Here is a 23500-nt window from a genome sequence, read left to right as displayed (position 1 = left end):
GGCAATTTAAAGCCCCTAATGGCCAGAGTAGCAGAGGTGTATACCTTCTTACCCCATCTGTCTAAAACCCTAGAATCCCTGTCAGAAGGGGTAGGATTTTTGGCAGTAGTAGCCTTAATGCTTTTAGGTCCTTGGTAAATTGTCTCTGGATCCACAGTAGGAGTCTTAAAGAGGAATTTGTCAGTCAGGTACTCCGTAGTACCTGTCAGGTTTCCTGGGAGCTGGGGACAAAGTGTCTGGGGTAAGGCTGGATTCCAAGAAAACATCATCTACAATCTCCAGAGTAGGAGGGATAGCAAGAGGCCTGTGCTGAAGCAGGTTTAAGAATTCCCCAAGTCTCTTTTTGGACTGAGAATAGTTATGGCTTTCCCAGCAGAAATGCTCCCTAAGGGTATGCAAGGTTTCACCAAAAGAAAAATCTTCTGGAGGGGAAGGAGGAGGAATGGAATCCTCTGCATCAGAATCCTCATAAGTAGATAAGGGTAAATCCTGGTAGTCAGAAGGAATAGAGATATCAGAATCCTGATCAGAAGGAAAATCAGTTCTAGGACTCAGAGGGGGAAGTCTGGCTTCCCCTAATTAAGGTACTAAGGTCTTCAGCCATTCTAATCATTTGTTTCTGAGGCATGTCAGCCTGAGAATATGCTTTGGTCTTTGTTTTTCTAGGCGTAGTGCAAGCTTTAGGCCTGGGGAATTTGGTTAGCTTGAAGCGAAGTAGTCACTTAGATATGAAAATCCGTAGGCCTGAATACACCCTCAGAAGCCAGTGCCTGCACAGCAGCTCTGGACCCATCCAAGGTAGAGACATCCGCAGGGTTCCATAGTCAAAGAAGCATCTCACAGCATACCAGACTCCGAATGGGTCTCAGCAGAGGACCGTGAATCTGTAGAAGCGGGCATCAAGGGCTGCGAAAGCACCTCACTGAGTACTGCGACTAGTTTAATGGAAGCGTCGTCGGCAGTTTTGGACCTATGCGGTCTGTCTCTGTCTTTATCCATACATTTTTTCGGAAGATCAGTAGTCAGATGGCTTAAAGCCATTTCGGAGTACTGAGATCAATTAATTTAGACTTGACATGATCAGGGAAGAGGTTGTTCCTTCAACCATACATGTCTCCTAATGCCAGATCCTGACACTGCTGCCCTGCTTGAGGCTTCTAGGGTATCATATCCACAGTGTAATGAGTGTTTGGCCACTTGACAAGTAGAGTACACTAAATCTTCTAACTCTCTCGAATTGGCGCAGTCATGAAAGGTTGAAATCTTTTGTTTTAATAGTTAGAAAGTGTTGTTGATATTTTAACATATGGAACTGAGAGTTGAATGCTCTGATAGCTAGGGTTGCAGAGGTGTATACTTTTTTACCCCATCTGTGCAGAGGTCTGGAATCCTTGCCAGAAGGAATAAGATTCTTGGCAGAACTAGTGTTAGCTCCTTTAGGTCCCTGTGTAATGATATCTGGGTCTACAGCAGGATTTCTGTACAGGGATTTGTGAGAATCCGGTACTCTAATACCTGTCAGGTTTACTGGGGGCAGGAGGGAGGGCGTCAGGGGGGGCTAAAGCTGGATTCATGGAAAACATCATCCACCACTTCTAAAATAGTGGGGGATGGCCGGGATCTGTGCTGCGGCAGGTCCAGAAACTCTAAGCCTTTTCTTAGACTGGGGGAAATCCTAATATTCCCATTGGAAATGTTTGCTGAAGGTGTGAAGTGTTCCCCAAAGGAAAGGTATTCTGGTGGGGAGGCAGAAGAAATGGATTCCTCTGCATCTGAATCCTCAAACGGTCCGAGGTTGTTGTTTCTCTTCAAAATGTGAATAATCAGATTCCTCAGAATCCTCTTCTGTCAATTTCAGGAGAAGGAGGTCTCATCCTTTTAGACGTTGTGGCTCGACTACCCTTAATAAGGGAGATGAGATCCTCCGCCATTTTAAGCATTTCTGCTTGGGTGGAGCAGGAGCAAGATGGTGGCTAGAGGCAGATTTTCTATAAGTGGCCTGGCTTCTTGGCCTAAGAGTATCCATCGGTCTCAGAGAAACGGTAGTCGGATGAGAAGACGTCTTTTTTTGTCTAGATTCGGTAGTGCAAGAGGCTTTCTCGGAAGCTGGTACCTGCATCGTGGCTCCTGACCTAACAGAGGCAGAGACAGCCAAAGGCTCGGAAAATGAATAAGATTTCTGCAGCATACCGGACTCCGAAAAGGTCTCTGTAGAGGACTGCGCACATATCGAACTGGGCATCAGAGGCTGCGAAAGCGCCTCACGGAATTCCGGAGAACTCACGACCTGCTTAGCGGTAGAATTAAAGGAAGGTTTAGTCTTGTGTGGTCTGTCTCTATCTTCACCTCTGCGTTTTTTCGGAATGTCTACGGATTGTTGGCTGACAGATACCATTTCGAATGCGAAGACAGAAGACTAAAATACCAGTCTACAATAAGAGCTCTACGGCGAATGGTTCTCGCGTTAAAGAGGGCACAGAACTGGCAACAGAGGACGTCATGGTCTGGGCCTAAACAAGTGACACAGTACGAATAGAAGTCTCGGTGTGGGATCTGCTTTCCACAGGCAGAGACAATTGTTAACTTTTTCGGACACTGATTAGTGCAAGAAAAAAAGGATTCCCAACGGGGTACTTCGCATTACACATTTTCAGCTGTAATTCACACTCTGGTAGCAAGAAAGACTGATGCAATGGCGTCGGCTGCCTTGCTTTATAGCATTGACGACAGACTACAGGTGACAGCAGCAGACACAGAAAAACACTGACTCTGGTATTCGGGCCGGCCGAGGGCTACCACAGCAGGGATAACTCACAGGTGATGACTGCAACAGTGAAACACGAAGATCATCTGTTTGCTGGAAGCAGCAAAAGATATCGGAGGTAATCTGGCACCTTGGAAGAGGATTATGGGTAAGGGCAGCAGCTCGAGCTACGGATCCAAACTCTAAGAGAAGGCTGAAGTAAGATCCCAGGTCGGATCCGAAGTCCAAAGGTTCAGGAATGAATGAAAAAGACATCAGTTCAGGAAATAAACTTAAAAAGCTAAAAAGAAATTAATGTGAAAATTTTCAAAGCCTTTATGTGGGAAATCTACTTTTCATGAGAGTTTTGACCAAATGTTAATCTCCTCAATTCCTTCATCAAAATGACTACTCCCTGGTCAACCATTTTTGCAGTGTATGTAAATATTAGTTTCCCCTTTGCAGGGTGTGTGTCTCTTTTTAACTATTACTGTGCAATGTAAAATTTAAATTACTATAGGTAAAGGTCTCTTCCTGGGGGGGGCTAAGAAATATTTAAAATTCAGTGCGTGCTGCTTAAGGCACCACCACCACCACCAAAGGCATTCTAACATTTATAATCTAAACGAGGTTGATTGGATCCAACTCCCTCATTCCGGACATATTCAGTCACAGACTATCATTCTGCAGAAGAATGGATCCAACTCCCTCATTACAGATACATTCAGTCAAACTATCACTCTGCAGAATAATAGCCATCTAAAAAAAATGAACAATGAATTAACATTTAGAAACAAAGAAAGAACACTAATGTACATGATACCATAGAAAACCAAGAGTAAAGTTAAAAATGTTCTTGGAAAGAGAGTTATTTATTCCTTGTCTCAAGGAACCTAAGAACTATGAGTCTGAAGTGGACGACCATGATGAAAAATGTTAATACCACCAGCTTATTAGTCCCTGAATAAATTCAGTCAAGCAACATTATCTGTTTTCATCATTTTATTACTTTCTGATCTAATATTTGGTACTGGTGCTTGGGAACTCTCTAGTCATGTAAGCAACTTATGGCATACTATATTACATCAAAGTGAAACATTCTTGATTCAAGAAAAAAATGACTTGCTGACTAATGCAATAAAGTACGAAGTGCCTACTTATGAGCAAATGTTTTACCTCTCCATAAAACTGAAGCTGGTATCCCAAGGAGATGTTACAAATCTCTCTAAAGGACAGGGAGATCTACCAGATGATCCTGCTGCTAAATAAGGAAGCTTACCACTTCACAAGCTGTTCTATCTCAACTTATGTACCCAGATAATTTTTTACATTTTTAACATAAAATATTTTAATTTAAAAAAATATGCACATTTCAGAATAAAATACTAGGTCATAAGAAGAAATTGAGGCACATTATCCAAAGTCCACAATTCTGCTGAAAAAAATCAACAACCCTTAACACAAACCGCCACCACAGGCTGCTGTAAAGTACCATGACCAAACTGCAGTAAGTAGGTTACATTAACTTCAAATGTAAACGTACACCCATTTAAAGCATTCTCAAATCACGAATCCCAGATAACTTTTTCCAGAAAATTACTCAACAGATTTGAAGGAATATGGGATCAGGCAGTAAGACTATGAACCTTGGATGAAAAAGCCAGCTGTCAGAGTCTCACTAAACAGCTGACAAACTGTTTGCTGATAGAAATAAAAATAGTTTAATCCTTTATAGAAGCAGCAGATATCCACAACAGAAACAAAATCCTAGCTACTGGAAAATCTCCCTTTCTAGGCAGTTCATTCCTGAAGTATTTATTTTCCTGATGTGTGGATTAAGAGCGTTTGTCATGTTGAATATTTCATCTGCTGAAAGGTTTAATGATACAGAGTCTGCAGTAGTGTATGTCGTGCTAACGAGCAGGAATCCAGTGCTTTATTTGGCCTGAAAAAGAAGAGAACATTTACATTTAAACACTTTCAGATGAAACCTTAGTTGGGTATATGCCATTTTGCCAAGTCAAATATTTCCAAAAAGACATTACTACTAAGTGGATAAAAAGTAGTACAGTTTTCTACAACGAGGGGGGCTAAGCAGGCAAAAGTAGAAATTAACCAGCAGGCACAAAATTATATTTTCCAAATGAGAAGCTGTCAGACTCAAACCATTGCACAAAGTACTTTTATAAGAGGTGTTCATCTTCCTGTGCTTGGCTCTCCCAAAAGTAAATCACCTGGAACTGATGTCAGCAAGTTCTGGGACTGTATGGCCAAAGGCATCTTTAAAAGCTATTCAGTTGTGACTGCCCTAATTATGTCATGCCTTTGGTATTAACAGAAGTCCATTCCTCTTGCACTAATTTTTTTCTACTTTATTCAGTGAAGCAACACGCATCTGCATACTGAAGCAGAAACTATCAGAAATAAACTTGTAAAGATGGTACCTAACAATCTCAAATTTTTGGCTCGGCTAACAATGTACACCAATATAATCCATTTACCGGTTGACACCTGTGAAGGTAGCTTCTTAGCTCTGCCCTCTGAAGATGAGATAGGGACTGTTCCTAATTTTTCTCCCCAGTAATTTTAATATACAGGCAGGGCGGACGTGGTAGTGCAGCAGTTAGCATTGCTGCCTCACAACAAGAGGTTCTCCAGTTCGATCTTCGGCTGGGGTGCCTTCTGTGTGGAGTCTGCATGTCCTCTCTGTGGTCGTGTGGGTTTCCTCCCACATCCCAAAGACATGCTGTAGGTGGATTGAACACTCTAAATTGGCCCTAGGCGTGAGTTGAGTGCGTATGTGTGCCTTCTGTGGAAGGTTGGGCGCCAGGCTGGCAACTTGACACTGTAAAACTCCACTGCCAATCCTGAGTGGACAGGTGATAGCTTCATAGGTTCATACTAGGCTATCTGCCCTAGGGCATTTATAAGCCTAGCCAGAGTGTGTTTGGCTTTCGCCACACATTTTAAATTAACTTTGCTATGCCTTGTTTTGAGGTTAGTATACTGTGCCTCTGTCTAACAGTGACACAGAAATGATACCCGGGGTAAACCTACTATCTCCCATCCACTCATCAAGATTCCTCTTGAAGAGAGTCAATGAGGGACACTGCCTAACCTGGACTGGGATTTTATTCCAGAGTGAAGGGAGTCTCTGGGTTATGAATCTGTCCCTCCAGCATGTCCTATTTATTTCAGTGCTGAGGTTCAAGCCTTTCGAGCGTGTAGCATGTCCATTAATTCCGGGTTGGACATGGCTTTATACGTCAGGCACAGATTGCCTCTGAGCAGGCGATAATGCCACTGAGTAGAGCTGGAGTTTCTTTAACCAGGCAGCATATGGCATCTGTTTGAGCCCTTAGATCCTCTTGGTGAGGTACTTTCGGGGTCTTTCCAGTTGCTGCAGGTGTCTGGTAAGGTACATCCCAAAAGGGGCATTGTACTCAATTATGGGCCTGATGAGGGATGAGTAAAGAGGCACGATGACCTCCCCTGATCTAGATGTGAATCCCTTCATGATTAGGTGGGCTATATAAAATGTTTTTCTAACCACTTTGGCCATGTGGTTGTCAAATGAGAGATTGCCATCAACTTGGGTCCCCAGGTCCCTAATTACTTCTTCTGTACTTAATGGATTACCACCTATGTAGTAATTTGTGGGCACTTTGTTTTTGCCAAAGGGGATGACTATACACTTTTTGGCGTTTAGCTTGAGGCCATGGCTCTGGCACCAGTTGTCTGTTTCTATGAGGCCCTTTTGGAGGATGCTTGTGTCGGCTGGAGAGTCGATTATGGCACCCAGTTTGCAGTCATCTGCGAACATGGTCAGCCACAGTCCTTTCGTGTTGGCCTGTACCTCCAAGAAATATATACCGAACAAGAGAGGTCCCAGGACTGAGCCTTGTGGGACGCCACTTGTAACTGGTTTGAAGTCTGACATGGCTCCAGCAATTCTAACCATGTGGGTTCTCTGTCCTTGAGCCAGTTTGCAACCCATCTAGTGATATAGGGGTTTATATTTAAGCTGGTGAGCTTATCTATAATGCCTGAGTGGGGTATTGTATCGAAGGCTTTTGCGAGGTCCAGGTAGGCTGTGTGGACCACCTTCCCCTCGTCAATGACCTTGGTGACTGTTTCAAAGAAATCAACTAGGTTTAAGAGGCAGGATCTGCCCTTAACAAAGCCGAACTGGGTAGGAATGCAGTGTCTGTAGGTCCCCAATATCTTTATTTATGAGGTCCATGATGATCCTTTCCATAGCTTTGCAGACCAAGCTAGTCAGGCTTATGGGGCGATAGTTTCCAGGATCCGTTGAGGCACCACCTTTGTGGAGAGGGACCACTGTTGCTGTACGCCACTCTTTGGGTACATATCCTGTAGTAAGGCTGAGATTGAACAGTAGTTTTATGTTTGGGTTTAGCTCTTCTTGGAGTTCATGTAGGACGCAGCCCGGGACACCATCTGGTCCCATTGATGCTGTGTTTTTTTGCTTTGGAGAGGGCAGATCTTATCTGAGATGTCAGGGGGCAGCACTCTGCTGGGATAGATATTTGCCCTTTTGGTGAGGGGGGGGGGGAGTTTGCACTGAACCTGTCAGCTAGGATGTTGGCAATGTCTGTGGGTTTGGTGTATTTTTTGTCATTTTGGACTAATTCTGAGCATACCTGGGAATTCCCACCCAGGTTCCTAACATAACTAAAGAAAGCCTTGTGATTATCTTTAGTGTCCTGTGCAATTTTTCTCTCGAAGCTGGCCTTAGACGATTTTATGAGTGCCCGTAGTTTTTTGCTAATACTGATCAGAGATGCTTTCCCTTTTGGTATTTTGCTCTATCATGTAGTAGCTTCCTCCTTCTATTGTATAGTTTGTTTATTGCTGAGTTCCACCAGACAAGACGTCTGCCTTTGGAGGATTGGGTCTTGGTTTTATTTGGGATTGCATGATCCATGCATTCCTGAAGATGTTCATAGAATGCGTTTATAAAGGATTCTGCGGTCTGGGCCGTATTTTCCACAGGCCCGGGGGCTTTGAAGGATTCCACCTCTGTTTAGAGGCGTGTGAAATTTGCTTTAGAGAAGTTTTCACTGTGGTTTTCAGGGCAGGGGGTGGAGTCGGGATGTGAATATCCAGTGAGATTAGTTTATGGTCAGATCTTACCAGTGAGGGATACACTTCTGGTCTGGAGCATAGAGTCCCCATGTTGGTGATGATCAGGTCCAGTATGTTTTACCCTCTACGCTGTGGCGACCCCAAACCGGGAAAAGCCAAAAGAAGAATTATAATATATAGGCAAATACCAGTTTTCCTCGTAATTAGGGGTCTGACTCTCAAGAAGTGAACTGTATGATGAAAATGAATTTCTGGAATCAGAGTTCCAACACCAATAAAAATAAACGCATGCCCTGCATAAATAATAGGCAATCCCGTGTTAAATGTTATAGAAGTAGGTGTAATAAATTAACTGCAACAAAGGCTCAAGCATTTATGGCCAGCAAAGCTGCTTCTTCACTAATTACCCCTTTTTTACTCATCACTAGCTACCCATTATTTTACTTCTCTTGAAACAAAAGTGTATTTAGCATTAGCAAAGGCACCTTCCCACTTCTTTTTTTTCCTGAACTTTACTAGCTATGGTCATCTAAACCTGTCAAACTGGAAGCCTATGGTGTAGCAGAGGCTACTCCCCTAACCCAACCCCTATAGTTATCTCTTCTGTTTCTTCAAAACCTCGGGCAACAAAGTCTTCCTTTATCTCCCCCTACTAGTTACCCTTGTTTAAGCATCCAGCTGAACTAATATAGCAAGCCCCTGGTGCAAAGGTTTCTCATCTGCTAACATTAACAGTGGACAGACATTTCACTGTTCTCATGTAATTAAAGAACAGCTTATTGCTTTCAACTGTCCAGACCAAGTTAAATTTATTGCTGCAGCAGGAAGATTTGACATGACAAATGTATCCAAGACACTACCATTCAGAGTTGAATTTTGTCCTATTCAATAAATGTTCTTATAATGTAATTTAATATCTGGCAATTAGTAGTTTACCCAGTCAATATTGAGGCGAACAAAAGATCATTTATTTTTATACATTAGAGTCTTCTTCTTTCAGCTGCGCCCGTTAGGGATCGCCACAGCAGATCAACTGTTTCCATTTCTTCCTGTCCTCTGCATCTTGCTCTATCACACCAACCACCTGCATGTCTACTCTCACCACATCCATAAACCTTATCTTAGGCCTCCCTCTTTTCCTGTTACCTGGCAGCTTATCCTTAGCATATTTTTGCCAATGTACTCTGCATCCCTCCTCAGCACATGTCCAAACCAACATAATCTTGCGCCTTTGGCTTTGTCTCCAAACCTTCCAACCTGGGCTGACCCTCTAATATACTTATTCCTAATCCTGTCCATCCACGTCACACCCAGTGCAAATCTTAACATCTTCAACTCTGCCACGTCAAGCTCTGACTCCTGCCTTTGTCAATGCCACCGTCTCCAACCCATATAACATAGTTGGTCTCACTACCCTCTTGAAGACGTTCCCTTTTACTCTTACTGGTACTCGTCTGTCATAAATCACTCCCGACACTCTTCTCCACCCACTCCATCCTGCCCGTTACTCTCTTCTTCACCTCTCTTCTACACTCACCACTACTCTGAATTGATGATCCCAAGTACTTAAACTCATCCACCCTCGCCACCTCTACTCCCTGCATCCTCACCATTCCTCTATCCTCCCTCTCATTCACACACATACATTTTGTCTAGAGTGTAGTCAGGAAATCCATGTGTTCTGCAGGGGACAAAGACAGCTGGCAGTGGGATCCTATTCTATATGCCTACTGTACGAATGACATCTATTCTTGAGTTGCTTTATTGTTTTTTGTCAAATGCATTCTTTTGTATAGCAATTTAGACAGTACCACCTATACCATCAGATCTGTAAAAACAAAAGAAGGTATACAATAGAACTTGTAATATGTACTATGGATCTTTAAACCATGCTTCAAAAAAAACCTGCAGAAAGCAAAATCCTCCAAGAGGAGGAAAGATTAATCACCCATTATATTGAGACTTCCTGTAGTTAGCAAAGCCAACTTCACCTCTGATTTTTTTTAAACTTGTGCAGCTTTTTTTTTTTATAATCTTTGAAGAGGTCTAACAAGGCACTATGGGATTGCAAAAATTCCTGTTCAGTACTTGTGCTCCCTAGGTAGATAGGTGAATCCCACTAGCTGCAAAGTACTCAGGCTGGTTACACATCTCAATCCAGGCGAGCAGGCATGGAACTCCTTTAATGACATGTCCTTAGCCAGACTGAATGCCAACATTTTATCAAGGTATTCAGGTACTAAGTGAGATAATGCAAGGATTACAAAAAGCAGAAGTGCTTTTTCCATGCCTGCTAGGATACATGATAAATCCTCCATATCTTGCATCCTGCTGCACATCCAGGAGGGAGGACCTTCTTAAAATGCTCACTTCAACATGAACAATGACTACATCTCAACTATTTTTACCCCTTTCTTGCACTAAATATATTCTCAGTTGTACTATACTATACAATACAACTAAAAGTAATAAAAAAAAAACAAAACTACAATGTGTTTCTGCAAAAATTAAAAGCATTAAAATTGTAAATTATGAGTATATACACCTCTAGAGATACATCTGCAATATATACATACAAGTACATATCAATATGACGGAACATTCAAACTGCCATTACAGCATCTTTGTACTTCTCCTTGGCATAAAATAGTCAAGTTGTCCTCCTTCGAATTTACTGCAGAATGCTGAATGAATGTTGGTAAGCATGACAGATGCAAAGAAAATAGGTTAATCTGTATGGTTATCAGGTACACGGATGCATTTGCATGTGTCTTGGTTGACTTTCCCTCGAGGGCTTGAAATCCTAAAGTCACTCTGAGGCTGCAGAGACTTCAGTGTAAGGGGAAAGGACAAAAAGGGCAGTAAAAACAGACCTTACATTTCACACCAACTTATTTTAATAACTGCTTTGGCAGCAATACGATTTTCAATGAACCACATGTAAGCAGTGACACCAAAGGATCAAAGTGAAGATGAAGAACACTTTGAGGGTCAAAATAAGTTGATGGCAGTGTAAGTCGCCATAGTTATGCACTGGGCTGAAGTAAAACTAGTGTGTGTGCTGTGAGGTTGAAGTGCTCAGGTCTCTAGTTATTCTATGCACAGATTCCCTTAATCAGATGAAATGTACTGGCTGGCAACACAAAATACCCCACCCAACAAAAAGCATGTTACTATGCTATTTGTTCAAGCTAATGTTTATTAAATCTCTCCGATGAATGAGAAGATGTGATTTATTAAAAGTCAGAATTAGTTAATTTTGAGTGAGGGTGGTCAAATTACACCAGTATATAAATGGATTTTTTATCATGCTGGGAGCTTTGCATATCATTTTTAGTTTGAAACCACAAAAAGGTCTGGGTAGAAAGGAAATAATGCTGTCTTTTCGGCTTTTCCCGGTTAGGGGTCGCCACAGCGGAACTCCGGTCCGCTAATGACTGGCAATCGATTTTTATGGTGCCAAGTTGCCAGCTCGACGCACAACCTTCAGCGAAGGCACACACATTCATGCATGTCTTTCGGAGGCCACTCGACCACGGGGAGGACATACAGACTCCACACAGAAGGCACTCCAGCCGAGAATCGAACAGGAGAACCTCTTGCTGTGAGGCAACAATGCTACCACTGTACCACCGCGGCTTTCTGGTAGAAAGGAAATAATTAGTATAAAAGAAAATTAGCTTTCATGTTACTTTTTGTTATGGTTCTTTAAAAGTTAAGAGCCATAACTGAAGTTGCTTAAAATCAATTTAATCTGTTTATGGCACCTGACAATTTACAAATACAGTGAAATATCCTATGTTAACAGTGCTTAAATAGTTACTATCCTAGACTCCCTTTTTACTTGGTTTGCAAAGCTATGCATTTGTCAGGTTTAAAAGGAGGATGTTAGAAAAGCTTTGGCCATATTTGCAGGTATTTTCCAGATGAATGATAGGTCCTCTGAATGGCAGACCTACTGAAAGATATTCCTTCAAATACTTCCTATTTTTTGCTTCAAAATGTCTAAAAGATGAATATGAAAATGTTCTGTGCTATGTAAGCTTGAAGAATTTGGGCACAAATATCTTCAATTCACAGGCAATAAACAAGTACCATCTACAGTGGATATAAAAAGTTTACACACCCCTGTTAAAAAGCCAGGTTTTTGTGATATATAAAAAAAATGAGACCACAATAAATCATTTCAAAACTTTTCCCACCTTTAATGTGACCTATAACCTTTACAATTCAATAGAAAAACAAATCTGTTAGGGAAAAATATATAAAAAAATAAAAAGCATACAATATGTTGGTTGCATTAGTGTGCACACCCTTAAACTAATACTTTGTTGAAGCACCTTTTTATTTAATTACAACATTCAGTCTTCTTGGGCAGACACCTGCCATCAATTAAGCAGAATCTGATTAACTTCAAATAAAGTTCAACTGCCCTAGTAGGATTTTCCTGACATTTACTCAGTTGCCTGCTACAGCAAAAGTCACGGTTCGCAGAAAGCTTACAAAGCATCAAAGGGCTCGCATTGCTGAAAGGTATCAATCAGGAGAAGGGTGCAAAAAATTTTCCACTGCATTGGATATACCATGGAACACAGTGAAGAGAGTTATCTGAGCACCCCAGCACTAACAGGTTTCACCTCATATCATGCGTTCCAGCCCCAAAATCCGGACAACACCAAGAAAGGAGGGGGGGTGTCCATATTCATAAAGGACACCCACACCTCAAGGTTGGTGGCAACGCACTATGCATCGGAGACCATCCAGGTGCAATTAACCATAGGCAAGACTGCTCTGCAATTTGTAGCATGTTACAGGCCACCCTCTCAAACTCAGGAACCTCACATGGCCTTCCTGAAAACATTGGAGGGGATAAATGTATCTCCAAACACCATCATACTAGGTGACTTCAACTACCTTAATATAGACTGGGAACACTACTCAAGCCCGAACACTCTAACCCAAAGATTCCTGGAGTTCATAAACTCAAATGCCATGGAACAACTAGTCACCATCCCCACAAGAGGAGAAAACATACTTGATCTCATCATCACGAACATGGGATCAAAATGTTCAACACCGAAGTATACCCCTCACTGGTGAGATCAGATCATAAACTAATCTCGCTGGAGGTCCTCATCCCGCTCCCACCTGAAACAAAAAAGACCACAGTGAAAAACTTCTCAAAAGCCGATTTCACACTTCTAAAAACTAGTGTGGTCTCCTTTAAGGCCCCTGAGCCAGTGGTAAACATTACTCAAACCGCTGAATCACTTACAAATGCCTTCTACCAGCACCTACAGGACTGCATGGATCAGGCAATCCCAAACAAAACTAAGACTCTCTGTACCAAAGGCAAGCGTCCAGTCTGGTGGACCCCAGCCATAAACAAGCTCTACAACAAAAGGAGGAAGCTACTACAAGATAGAGCAAAATCCTTGAAAGGTAAGACACCTTTGATCATTATAAGTAAAAACTAAGAGCTCTCATAAAATCATCCAAGGCAAATTTTGAGAGAAAAATCGCCAAGGACTCTAAAGACAATCATAAGGCCTTCTTTAGCTATGTTAGAAACCTAGGAGGAAACTCCCAGATATGCTCAGAATTAGTTTAAAATGATGTGAAAATTACTGAACCTACACACATTGCTAACATACTGGCTGACAGGTTCAGTGCAAACTCCCTCCCCAAAAGGAGAGATATCTATTCCAGAGGATTGTAGCCCCCAAACATCTCCAACGCCCAGGTGAGAACTGCCCTCACTAAGGCAAAAACACAGCATCCATGGGACGGATGGTGTCCCCGGCTGTGTGCTTCATGAACTCAACGAGGAATTAAACCCACAGTTAGGACAGCTGTTTAATCTTAGCCTCACCTCAGGATACGTACCCAAGGAGTGGCGCACGGCGACTGTGGTCCCACTTCATAAGGGCGGTGCCTCCACAGACCCTGGAAATTACCACCCCATTAGCTTGACAAGCCTTATCTGCAAAGCCATGGAGAGGATCATAATGGAACTCATAAATAAAGACATAGGGAACTTGCAGACTTTGGATCCAACCCAGTTTGGCTTTGTCAAAGGCAGATCCTGCCTCTTAAACTTGGTTGACTTTTACAAGACAGTCACCAAGGCCATTGATGAGAGAAAGGCAGTCCATACAGCCTACCTCGACCTGGCAAAGGCCTTCGACACAATACCCCACTCAGGTATCATCGAAAAACTCATCAGCTTGAATGTAAACCCATACATCACAAGATGGGTTGCAAACTGGCTAAGTGACAGAACCCACAGGGTCAGAGTTGCTGGAGCCATGTCAGACTCAAAGCCTGTCACAAGTGGTGTCCCACAGGGCTCAGTCCTGGGTCCACTCTTGTTCAGCATCTACTTTTCTGAAGTACAAGCAAACACAGGAGGGTTATGGCTGACAAAGTTTGCAGATGACTGCAAACTGGGCGCCATAGTCGAAAACACATCTGACACAGATATTCTCCAGAAGGGCCTCACAGAAATGGATAACTGGTGCCAGAGCCATGGCCTGAAGTTAAACGCCAAAAAATGCATAGTCATACCCTTCGGGAAAAACAAGGTTACCCCTAGCTACCATATAGGTGGCAATCCACTGAGCACAGAAAAAGTCATCAGGGATCTGGGGACCCAAGTTGACAGTAGCCTTTCGTTTGACACTCATGTTGCTAAAGTAGTTAGGAAAAACTTCTATATCGCCCACCTGATCATGAAGGGATTCACATCTAGATCAAGGGAGGTCATCGTCCCCCTGTACTCATCACTCATTAGACCTATGATTGAGTAAAATGCCCGTTCGAATGTATCTGACCAGACACCTGATGCAGCTTGAAAGCCCCCAAAAATCCCCACCCAAAGGGTAAAAGGGCCCAAAATATGTCTTATGCTGCCCGACTGAAAGAACTCCAGCTCTATTCAGTCTCATACCGCTTGCTCAGAGGTGACCTGTGCCTGACATATAAGGCCATGTCAAACCCAGATTTGATGAATATGCTTCACCTCAAAAAATCTAGATCCCTCAGAACCACAAGGGCGGGAGACTTGCACCTTGACACGGTTATAAATAGAACGTGCTGGAGGGACAGATTCATCACCCAGAGACTCCCTATGCTGTGGAACAAAATCCCGGTACATGTGAGGCAGAGCACCTCGCTGGCCTTGTTCAAGAGGAATCTTGACCAATGGATGGGAGATCGCAGATATACCCCAGGGATTACTTCAGTGTCACTGCTTGACAGAGGCACAGAAAAATGATAGGCATAGTTTTTATTCAAACTAAAGGGGTGGCAAAAGTCACATAACTATGGGCTAGGCTTATAAATGCCCTTGGGCAGATAGCCTAGTATGAACCTATGAACCTATATGGAACAGTGACATTGCAAAGAACTGGACATCCCTCCAAAACTGATGAAAAGCCTAGACTAAAACTGGTCAGGAAGGCTGCCAAGAGACTTACAGCAACACTGAAGAAGCAGCAGGAATTTCTAGCAAGTACTGGTTGTGCACTACATGTGACAATTTCCCATATTCTCCATAAGTCTGGACTATGGAGTAAGGTTGCAAGACGGAAGCCTTTTCTTACAAAGAAAAACATCCAGGGCTGGCTAAAATTGGCAAAACAATAAATCAAGTCTCCCAAAAGCATGTGGGAAAATGTGTTATGGTCTGATGAGACCAATTGAACTTTTTGGCCACAATTCCAAAAAAAGAAGTTATGTCTTGCCATTATGTTCCATCTGTGTTGTTGGTCTTTGTTTATTCATTACTGATGGGTTATCTGTTCCATCCTCGGAACTGTGCCAGCCTCATACCAAACTTGCGTCAGCCAAAAACTCTTGAGCTAAGATCCTACCCTGAATGCTCTGCTCCTTGTTACCTCAGATTGAGTCTGCAAGTTGAGACAAAGTAGTGGCTACCTCTGGTCATAACAGACGTATAATAATGGAAAAAGGAACATATGAGATCAACCAGAAACCTCCAGAGGGGGACTGAGTATGGGGAGTAAAGAATGAAGATCAACAACACAGATGGAACGTTATGGTAAGACATAACTTCTTTATCTGATGTTGCTACTCTTCGTTCATTCCTTACTGATGGGGCAGAGTCCCCAGCTACCTGTATCCCTGGGCGAACCTCATGGAAGGACATTCCTGAGCACCATGGAACCAAAACAAGCTCTTCCTCTGGAGGACAAATCCAACTTGTAATGGAGGATAAATGTATGGTGTTTGGCCCCAGTCACAGTTGAGCAAATGTCACTGAGGGAAGCCCTAGCATGGAAAGCTGCTGAAGTTGCCATAGACCTTGTAGAATGTGCTGTCACTCTGAGACAAGGTGATATTGTTCTTGTTGTAGATAAAGGTAATGCAATTTCTCAACCATGACGCCAATGTAACTTTAGAGACAGGATGACCTAGCCTTAGTCCAGAAAAGGCCAGAAATAGTTGGTCTGATTTATAGGTAGATTTTGTTCTCTCCAGATAAAATCTTATTTGCCTGTGAACATCTAGGGAGAGCAGGCAATACTCTCCCTTGTTAGAATGATTCGGAAAAAATACTGGGAGGTCAGACTGGTTGATAGACCAACTCTGACACCACTTTTGGTAAAAAGGAAGAATTAGTTCTCAGTGATACTCTATCCTTATGGAAAATAAGGTACGGACGTTTGATGCATAAGGCCCGAAGTTCTGACAGACGTCTGGCCGATGTGATTGCAACCAGAAACAAAGTTTTCCAAGAGAGGTACTTTAAATTACATGAAGACACAGTTTCAAAAGGGGGGGAGCTGTTAGGGGCTTGTACAACCAAGGCCAAATCCCAAGGTTGCACTGGGTCTCTAAAGGGAGGTTTTAGGTGGAAAATGCTCTTCAAGAAAGTCTTACAGAGTCGGTGTGACATGAGTGAGCAGTCCTGAAAGCCAAAAATGGCAGCTAAATGAACACGAATAGTAGAGGTTAACACCCCAGATTGAAAAAGATCTGATAAGTAATTTAATACCACCAAAACTGGGGCTGACAAGGGGTCCAACTGTTTGCTCACTGCCCATAATGGAAACCTTTTCTATTTGCAGAGGTAGATTAGCCTGGTGGTGATTTATGAGATGCGATGAGAATATTGTGCACTGGGGAGTAGAGGTTATCCTGCCTGGCAATCATTGGAAGTGGAGAAAAGTACAGTTGTGTAGCAATAAATGTAGATGTTAGAGTGTATTCACTGTTGCAGTCATTACAATTGGGGTTATCCTGCTGGCAGGCTACCCGCAGTCGGCCTGAATTCCAAAGTCTAGGTCCAGCGTCAGTTGCTGTTGCCTCCTCCCTGACGTCAGTGAGCCAGGGGTATAAAAGATGCAGCCAATGCCATTTTCTTCAGTTTCTCTTGCCCCAGATGTCAGGTGCCCCCTAAAATGGTAGGCTAAAATATGCCAATAAGCATGCATGCACAAACAACAACTTTTCCTTCATCTACAAGCAAATACACCACACATAGGTTGTATAGAATAGAGAAGTACATATATGTCCCAGCAAAGGAAAAGGGGGATGGGTGGGAGGGTAACCTGGACTGCAACAGTGAATACACTTGAACATCTACATTTATGGTAGGTACACAACTAAACTATGTTCATCGTGTTTCACTGTTGCAGTCATTACAATTGGGTTGAATCCCAAAGCTAAGATAGGGAGGCTAGTGCTAAATAGGATTAGGAGAGGCTATCAGACCCTGCAGAACTGCAGTGGCAAAACCTGCCCTGGATTTAGAGTAGAGAGGTAAGTGATAGTGCTTTGTAAAAGTATGCAGTGAACTAAAAGTTGCAGCCTCTAACATGTCTTTGGTTGGTACTCCTCTGAGAAAGGCTGCTGAAGTGGCTGCTGCTCTGGTTGAATGTGGCCTAATGCCCTTAGGCACTGATTTGCCAAGCTGTGAATAGCAGAAACGAATGCAGTGGCCTATCCACTTTGAAACAGTCTGCTTTGAGATGGGCTTTCCCTGTGATCCTGCAGCATATGCCACTAGAAGTTGTTCAGTCTTTCTGAAAGCTTTGGTTCTGTCCAAGTAGAAGCGTAGCTGCCTGTGAATGTCCAAAGAATGCAGAATTCTCTCACCCTTATTCTAAGGGTTTGGATAAAAAGTAGGCAAATGGATTGTTTGGTTAAGGGCCACACTGGACACTACCTTAGGCATAAATGTAGGGTTTGTCCGCAGAGAAACCCTGTCAGGATGGAAAATGATAAAAGCTTCCACAGCCATGAGTGCCTGTAACTCTGAGACTCGTCTAGCAGAGGTTATTGCTAGGAGCAAAGCTGTTTTCCAGGATAAGAATTTTATATCAGCTGTAGAGGCTGGCTCAAACGGAGGCAGTGTGAGTTTTTCCAAGACATAGTTGAAGTCCCATGCAGGTATTGCTGCTCTCCTTGGAGGTCTTATGTTTTTGGCCCCTCTGAGGAACTGCCTTAGTAATGGATGAGAAAAAATAGGTGATTCTGTATTGTAATGAGCTGAAATGGCAGAGGCATGAATTTTAATTGATGAAAAGGAAAGGCCTTTATCAAGCACCTCAGTTAGATATTGCAAAATCTGAGGAATATATGGAACAATCGTATCAAAACCTTGTGCCTGGTTGCAAGCACAGAATCTCTTCCATTTTTCTGCATAAGATTTTCTAGTGCTAGGCCTCCTGGCCTCCAAAATAACAGTCATCACTGCTTTAGAGAGGTGTGCCTTGACTGGCTACATTATCCGCCATGCTGCCAGGTTTAAGGTCCTGAGTTGGCTGCGCAGAATCTGACTGTCTTGTTGGGTCAATAAGTGAGGAATTTGAGGTAATGTCCAAGCTGGGCATTGAGACAAGCTCTTTAGGCTTGGGTACCAGTGCTGGTGGGGCCAGTCTGGGGCAATCAGTATCATTTTTGGTCTCTCTTGTCTGACCTTGAGGAGTACCTTGGGGAGGAGAGGCAGAGGAGGAAAAGCATATACCGTTAGGTCTTTCCAGGTGAAAGATAGAGCATCCACTTTTCATGCTTGCTTGTGAGAAATCCTTGTGCAGAATCTCTATTTGGTAGTTGTGAGGGGAGGCAAATAGGTCTATGTCCAGGCATCCCCAGTTCCTTGTTATGCTGAAGACTTGTGGATCCAATTTTCACTCGTGGGGATCCATTAGGTTTCTGCTTAGTTCATCTGCTAGGGTAGTTGTCCTTCCTGGCAGGAATTGCGCTTGCAGATGTACTTGATAAGTCAAAACTTTGTCCCATAAGTTCATGGCTAGTCTGCAGAGGGGGTAGGAATGTGTGCCTCCCTGCTTGTTTACGTACCACATGACTGTAGTATTGTCCGTCCTTATCAGTAGCTGTCCTGGATGAAGTAGATCATTGAAGGCTGTCAAGGCATTCTGAACAGCTCGCATCTCTTTTTGATTGATATGTAGATGCATTTGACTTGCGGACCATGTGCCCTGAATACATCTTCCTGCCATATGGGCCCCCCAGGCATAATCTGATGCATCTGTTGTCAATGTCTGCCTGGCTGTGGGTAAGGTGAATGGCTGTCCCGTGTTGTGGTGACAGGCTTTTGCCCACCATCGAAACTCCTACTGCAGGCAGGGAATGAGGGTAATTATTGTTTCCAGGCTGTGGCAATGTTGAGTCCAAACACTTTTTAGATACCACTGAAGTTTCCTCATATGCAGTCTTGCATATGGAATTAGCAGAATGCAGGATGCCATGAAGCCCAAAGCCTGCAGAATTTTTCTTGCAGATAACTGGATCTTTGTTGCCAACATTTTGAAATAAGTAGTCAGTTGTCTGTTTGGCGTGAGGTAAGCCACCTGGGCAGTTGTATTTATGCTTGTACCCAGGAATATTATCTCTTGAGGGGGTACGAGTTTTGATTTCTTTTCGTTTACTGTGTACCCTAGACCGGTTAGTAATCTTTTTACAAACGCCAGATGCTGTAGTAGAATGTCTTTGTTCTCTGCTTGAATAAGGCAGTCCGTCCAAGTAAGGATATATTTGTATTCCTCTTTGTCTGCAAAATGCACTGGTGCCAGGCATTTTGTGAAGACCCTGGGCGCAGTAGATAAGCCAAAGGGCAGTGCAGAGAACTGGTAGTGCATTCAGCCAGCTATAAATCTGAGGTATCTTCTGCATGATTGTCCGATTGGGACATGCAGGTATGCCTCTTTTAGGTCTAAAGTCACAAGCCAAGCTTTCTTGCCCAGCATGGGCAGAAGCTGCTGCAGAGTTAACATTTTGAATTTTGGAATATCCAGGAATGTGTTTAGGATAGACAGGTCCAGTATTGGTCTCCAGGCTTTGTCCTTTCTGGGCACCAAGAATAGCCTTGAGTGGAATCCTAGTCCCTGCTCTTGCTGTGGTACTAGCTGAATGGCTTTCATGTCCATGAGGGATGAAACTTGTTTTTGTGCCTCTGCCCATTGATTGCGTGGCAGGTCTGGCATACCGTTTGGCCTTGGCAGGGTGTGAAAGTGGAACCTGTAGCCTTGTGATACGATATTAAAGACCCATTTGTCCTGGGTGATCACGTGCCAATTTTGTGAAAAAAGTGCTAGTTTTCCCCCCAAAGTGGCTGCCAGAAGTTAAGTGATTGGTGCTGGCAGAGGAAAGTCATTGAGAACGTTTCCTGTATGGCTGTGATTTTTCCTTTCCGCTTTTGGAGGTAGAAGCACCCCATTGTTTAGGCCTGTATGAGCCTTGGGATTGTGATCTGCCACTGGGGTGTATCTGCCTCTTTGTGGCCTGTCTCACATTGGAAAGGACCAATTCTTTGTAGGCTAGTTCCTGCTAAATCTGGGAGGCTGTACCTGCCAAGAAATCCTTGACTGTTTGTATAGATTTAGCTTTATCCTACATTTTCTTCAACACCTCTTCTGCTTTAACACCAAACAAAGTATCATACTGTAATGGAGCATCTAATAGTTTTGCTTTAACATGATCAGGCAGATTCTGTTCTTTTAACCAATCATGCCCCCTAATGACAGAACCTGTAACAGTGGCCCTGCAGGAGGCCTCTAGAGAATCAAAACCACATTGCAAAGTATGTGTTCCCACTTGTTCAGCTGCATGCAATAAATCCTGCATTTCCTTGTTTTCTGCACATTCTGAATTCATCAACATTTTCTGTTTAAGCAGTGTCATAAGATATTGCTGATATTTAAGCATATGAAACTGGCAATTTAAAGCTCTTACAGCCAAGGTAGCAGAAGTATAAATCTTTTTCTCCCCATCTGTCCAGGGCCCTAGAATCCCCATCAGAGGGGATAGGGTTTTTTGCAGGGAAAGCCTTGACCCCCCCTTTGGGACACTGAAAGATAGTTTCTGGGTCAGCAGCAGAGTTTTTATAAAGAAATTTATGTCAGTCAGGAACCCTGTAGTATCTGTTTAGCTTAACAGGAGCTGGAGGTAGAGAGTCTGGAGACAGACCGGACTCTGAGAATACATCTACAATGTCTAAAACAGGAAGGATAGCAAGGGGCCTGTGCTGAGGTAATAAAAGGAAGTCTCTGAGGCTTTTCTTGGATTCTGAGTAATCTTGGCTCTCCCAGTGGAAATGCTCCCTCATAGTATGCAGCGTCTCCCCAAAAGAATAATCCTCAGGAGGAGAGGCTGAAGGGATAGATTCTTCAGCATCAGAATCCTCATACGGAGGAAAAAAATATTCCTGTTCAGAAGAGGAATCAGAGGAAATGGAAACCTGATCTGCAGATTCATATTCTATCTCTTGCTTAGGCCTCTTATCAGGAGGGGGATGGGAACCCCTGATCAAAGTAATTAGGTCTTCGGCCATTTTAAGCATCTGTTTTTTAGGCATGGAGGCCTGTCTGGGAGAATGCTGCACTTGTTTCTTTGTCATTAGAGCTGCTTTAGTCTTTGAAGCTGAAGTAGGTTTCACATATAACTGTGTAGGTCTGAAAACACCCTCAGAAGCCGATGCCTCCTCAGCGGCTCCGGACCCATCTAAGGGAATAGTTTCCGAGTGTCCAATACCTTGAGTTTCCAGTGCCTAGTCAGCTCCACGTGGGAGTCGGAAGCGGCCTGTGGCTCTGAGGTAGCGGGCATCATGGGCTGCTCACTGAGAACCGGCGATTGGCCAAGTGGAAGCATCGTCTGTTTTGGACCTCGGATGCTTGTCCTTTTTTTTTTTGCACTTTTTATAAACTCCGGTAGTCGGCTGTTCCAACAGCATTATATAATTGAATCTTCTGCCAAAGTAATGAAATGCAAAATTGTACCGACAGTTAATACTGCGTTGGTTAAATCTAGCACAAAACCGACAGCTAGCAACGTCGTGATCAGGGCCTAGGCAGGGAATACAGTAAGAATGAAAATCCTTATGAGGTATTTGCTTCCCACAAGAAATACAATTAACTTTTTCTGACATCTGTCTGGAGCAAGAAAAAAGTTTCCCCAACGGGGTACTTGGCTTTAATGAAGACTTCGGATCTGAAATTCGAATTTGAAAATCTCAGGAGTCGGCCGACTGGCACTTGCAAACTGCTTTTGCTTCGGGCACCGCGTGGCAAGAAAGACTGAAGAAAATGGCGTCTGCTGCATCTTTTATACCCCTGGCGCACTGACATCAGGGAGGAGGCGACAGCAACCGACACCGGACCTAGACTTTGGAATTCAGGCCGACTGCGGATAGCCTGCCAGCAGGATAACCCCAATTGTAATGACTGCAACGGTGAACATCAGTACAGTTGTGTACACTTACCATAAATGTAGATGTTCGAGTGTATTCACTGTTGCAGTCATTACACATTTGGGTTATCTGCTTGCAGTAGCCCTCAGTCGGCCTGATTAATAAAATCTTGGGTCTTGCGTCGGTTGCTGTCCATTCTTCCATGACGTCAGGGGTATAAAAACATGCAGCCGATGCCATTACATCAGTTTTTCTTGCCCCAGATGTCAGGTGCCCACCTAATGGGAAGCAATTAAATCTATAAATACAAGGATATACCTCCAACAAAAAAGCAAATACACCAAAAAGCTTTTTGAGCATAGTAAGCGAGAGTAGAGGTATAGCCAAAAGAAGAAAGGGGGCTGGAGGGAGGGTAACCAGGAATGCAACAGTGAATACACTCGAACATCTACATTTATGGTAAGTGTACACAACTGTACTATGTTCTTCGTGTTTCACTGTTGCAGTTATCACATTTGGGTAGATTCCCAAAGCTAAGGTTGGGAGGAGGAATTTAAATACAATTAGGACCAGCTATAAGGCCCTGCAAGACTGCAGTGGCAAAACCAGCTCTGGATTTAGAGAAAATTGGCAAATGATAATGCTTGGTGAAAGTATGTACAGAACTCCAGGTAGCAGCTTCTAGGATGGCCGTAGTAGGGACGCCCCTGAAAAAAGCTGCAGAGGTAGGTGCAGCCCTTTTTGAATGGGGTCTGATGCCCTGTGGGAAAGGTTTTCCATGGTGCTTATAGCAGAAATTAATGCAGTGGCCTATCCATTTTGAAATGGTTTGTTTTGAAATAGCTTCCCCCTCTGTCCCTGCAGCAAATGCCACTAGCAGTTGTTCATATTTCCTTCGAGGTTTAGTCCTGTCCAAGTAGAATCTAAGCTGTCTGTGCACATCTAAAGGGTGCAGTATCCGTTCCCCTTTGTTC

The 23500-nt window shown here is 43.3% G+C and overlaps 1 protein-coding gene across 1 annotated transcript in view; it reads right to left on the bottom strand.

Moving 5' to 3' along the window:
• Nucleotides 1-3730: 3730 nt before the first annotated feature.
• RANGAP1 (Ran GTPase activating protein 1) overlaps nucleotides 3731-23500 on the bottom strand; it is a 1872200-nt gene continuing 1852430 nt past the window's right edge. The window contains exon 12 of the mRNA XM_044087098.1: nucleotides 3731-4688. Coding sequence (XP_043943033.1) covers nucleotides 4622-4688 — 67 coding nt within the window. The 3' untranslated portion in view covers nucleotides 3731-4621. The remainder of the gene's footprint in view (nucleotides 4689-23500) is intronic.

This window comes from Protopterus annectens, chromosome 1.part1, assembly GCF_019279795.1.
Source record: "Protopterus annectens isolate FY-2018-M chromosome 1.part1, PAN1.0, whole genome shotgun sequence".
NCBI lineage: Eukaryota > Metazoa > Chordata > Ceratodontiformes > Protopteridae > Protopterus > Protopterus annectens.
Note: the sequence above shows the minus strand (reverse complement) of the source record. Positions and strands in the feature narration are given on the sequence as shown.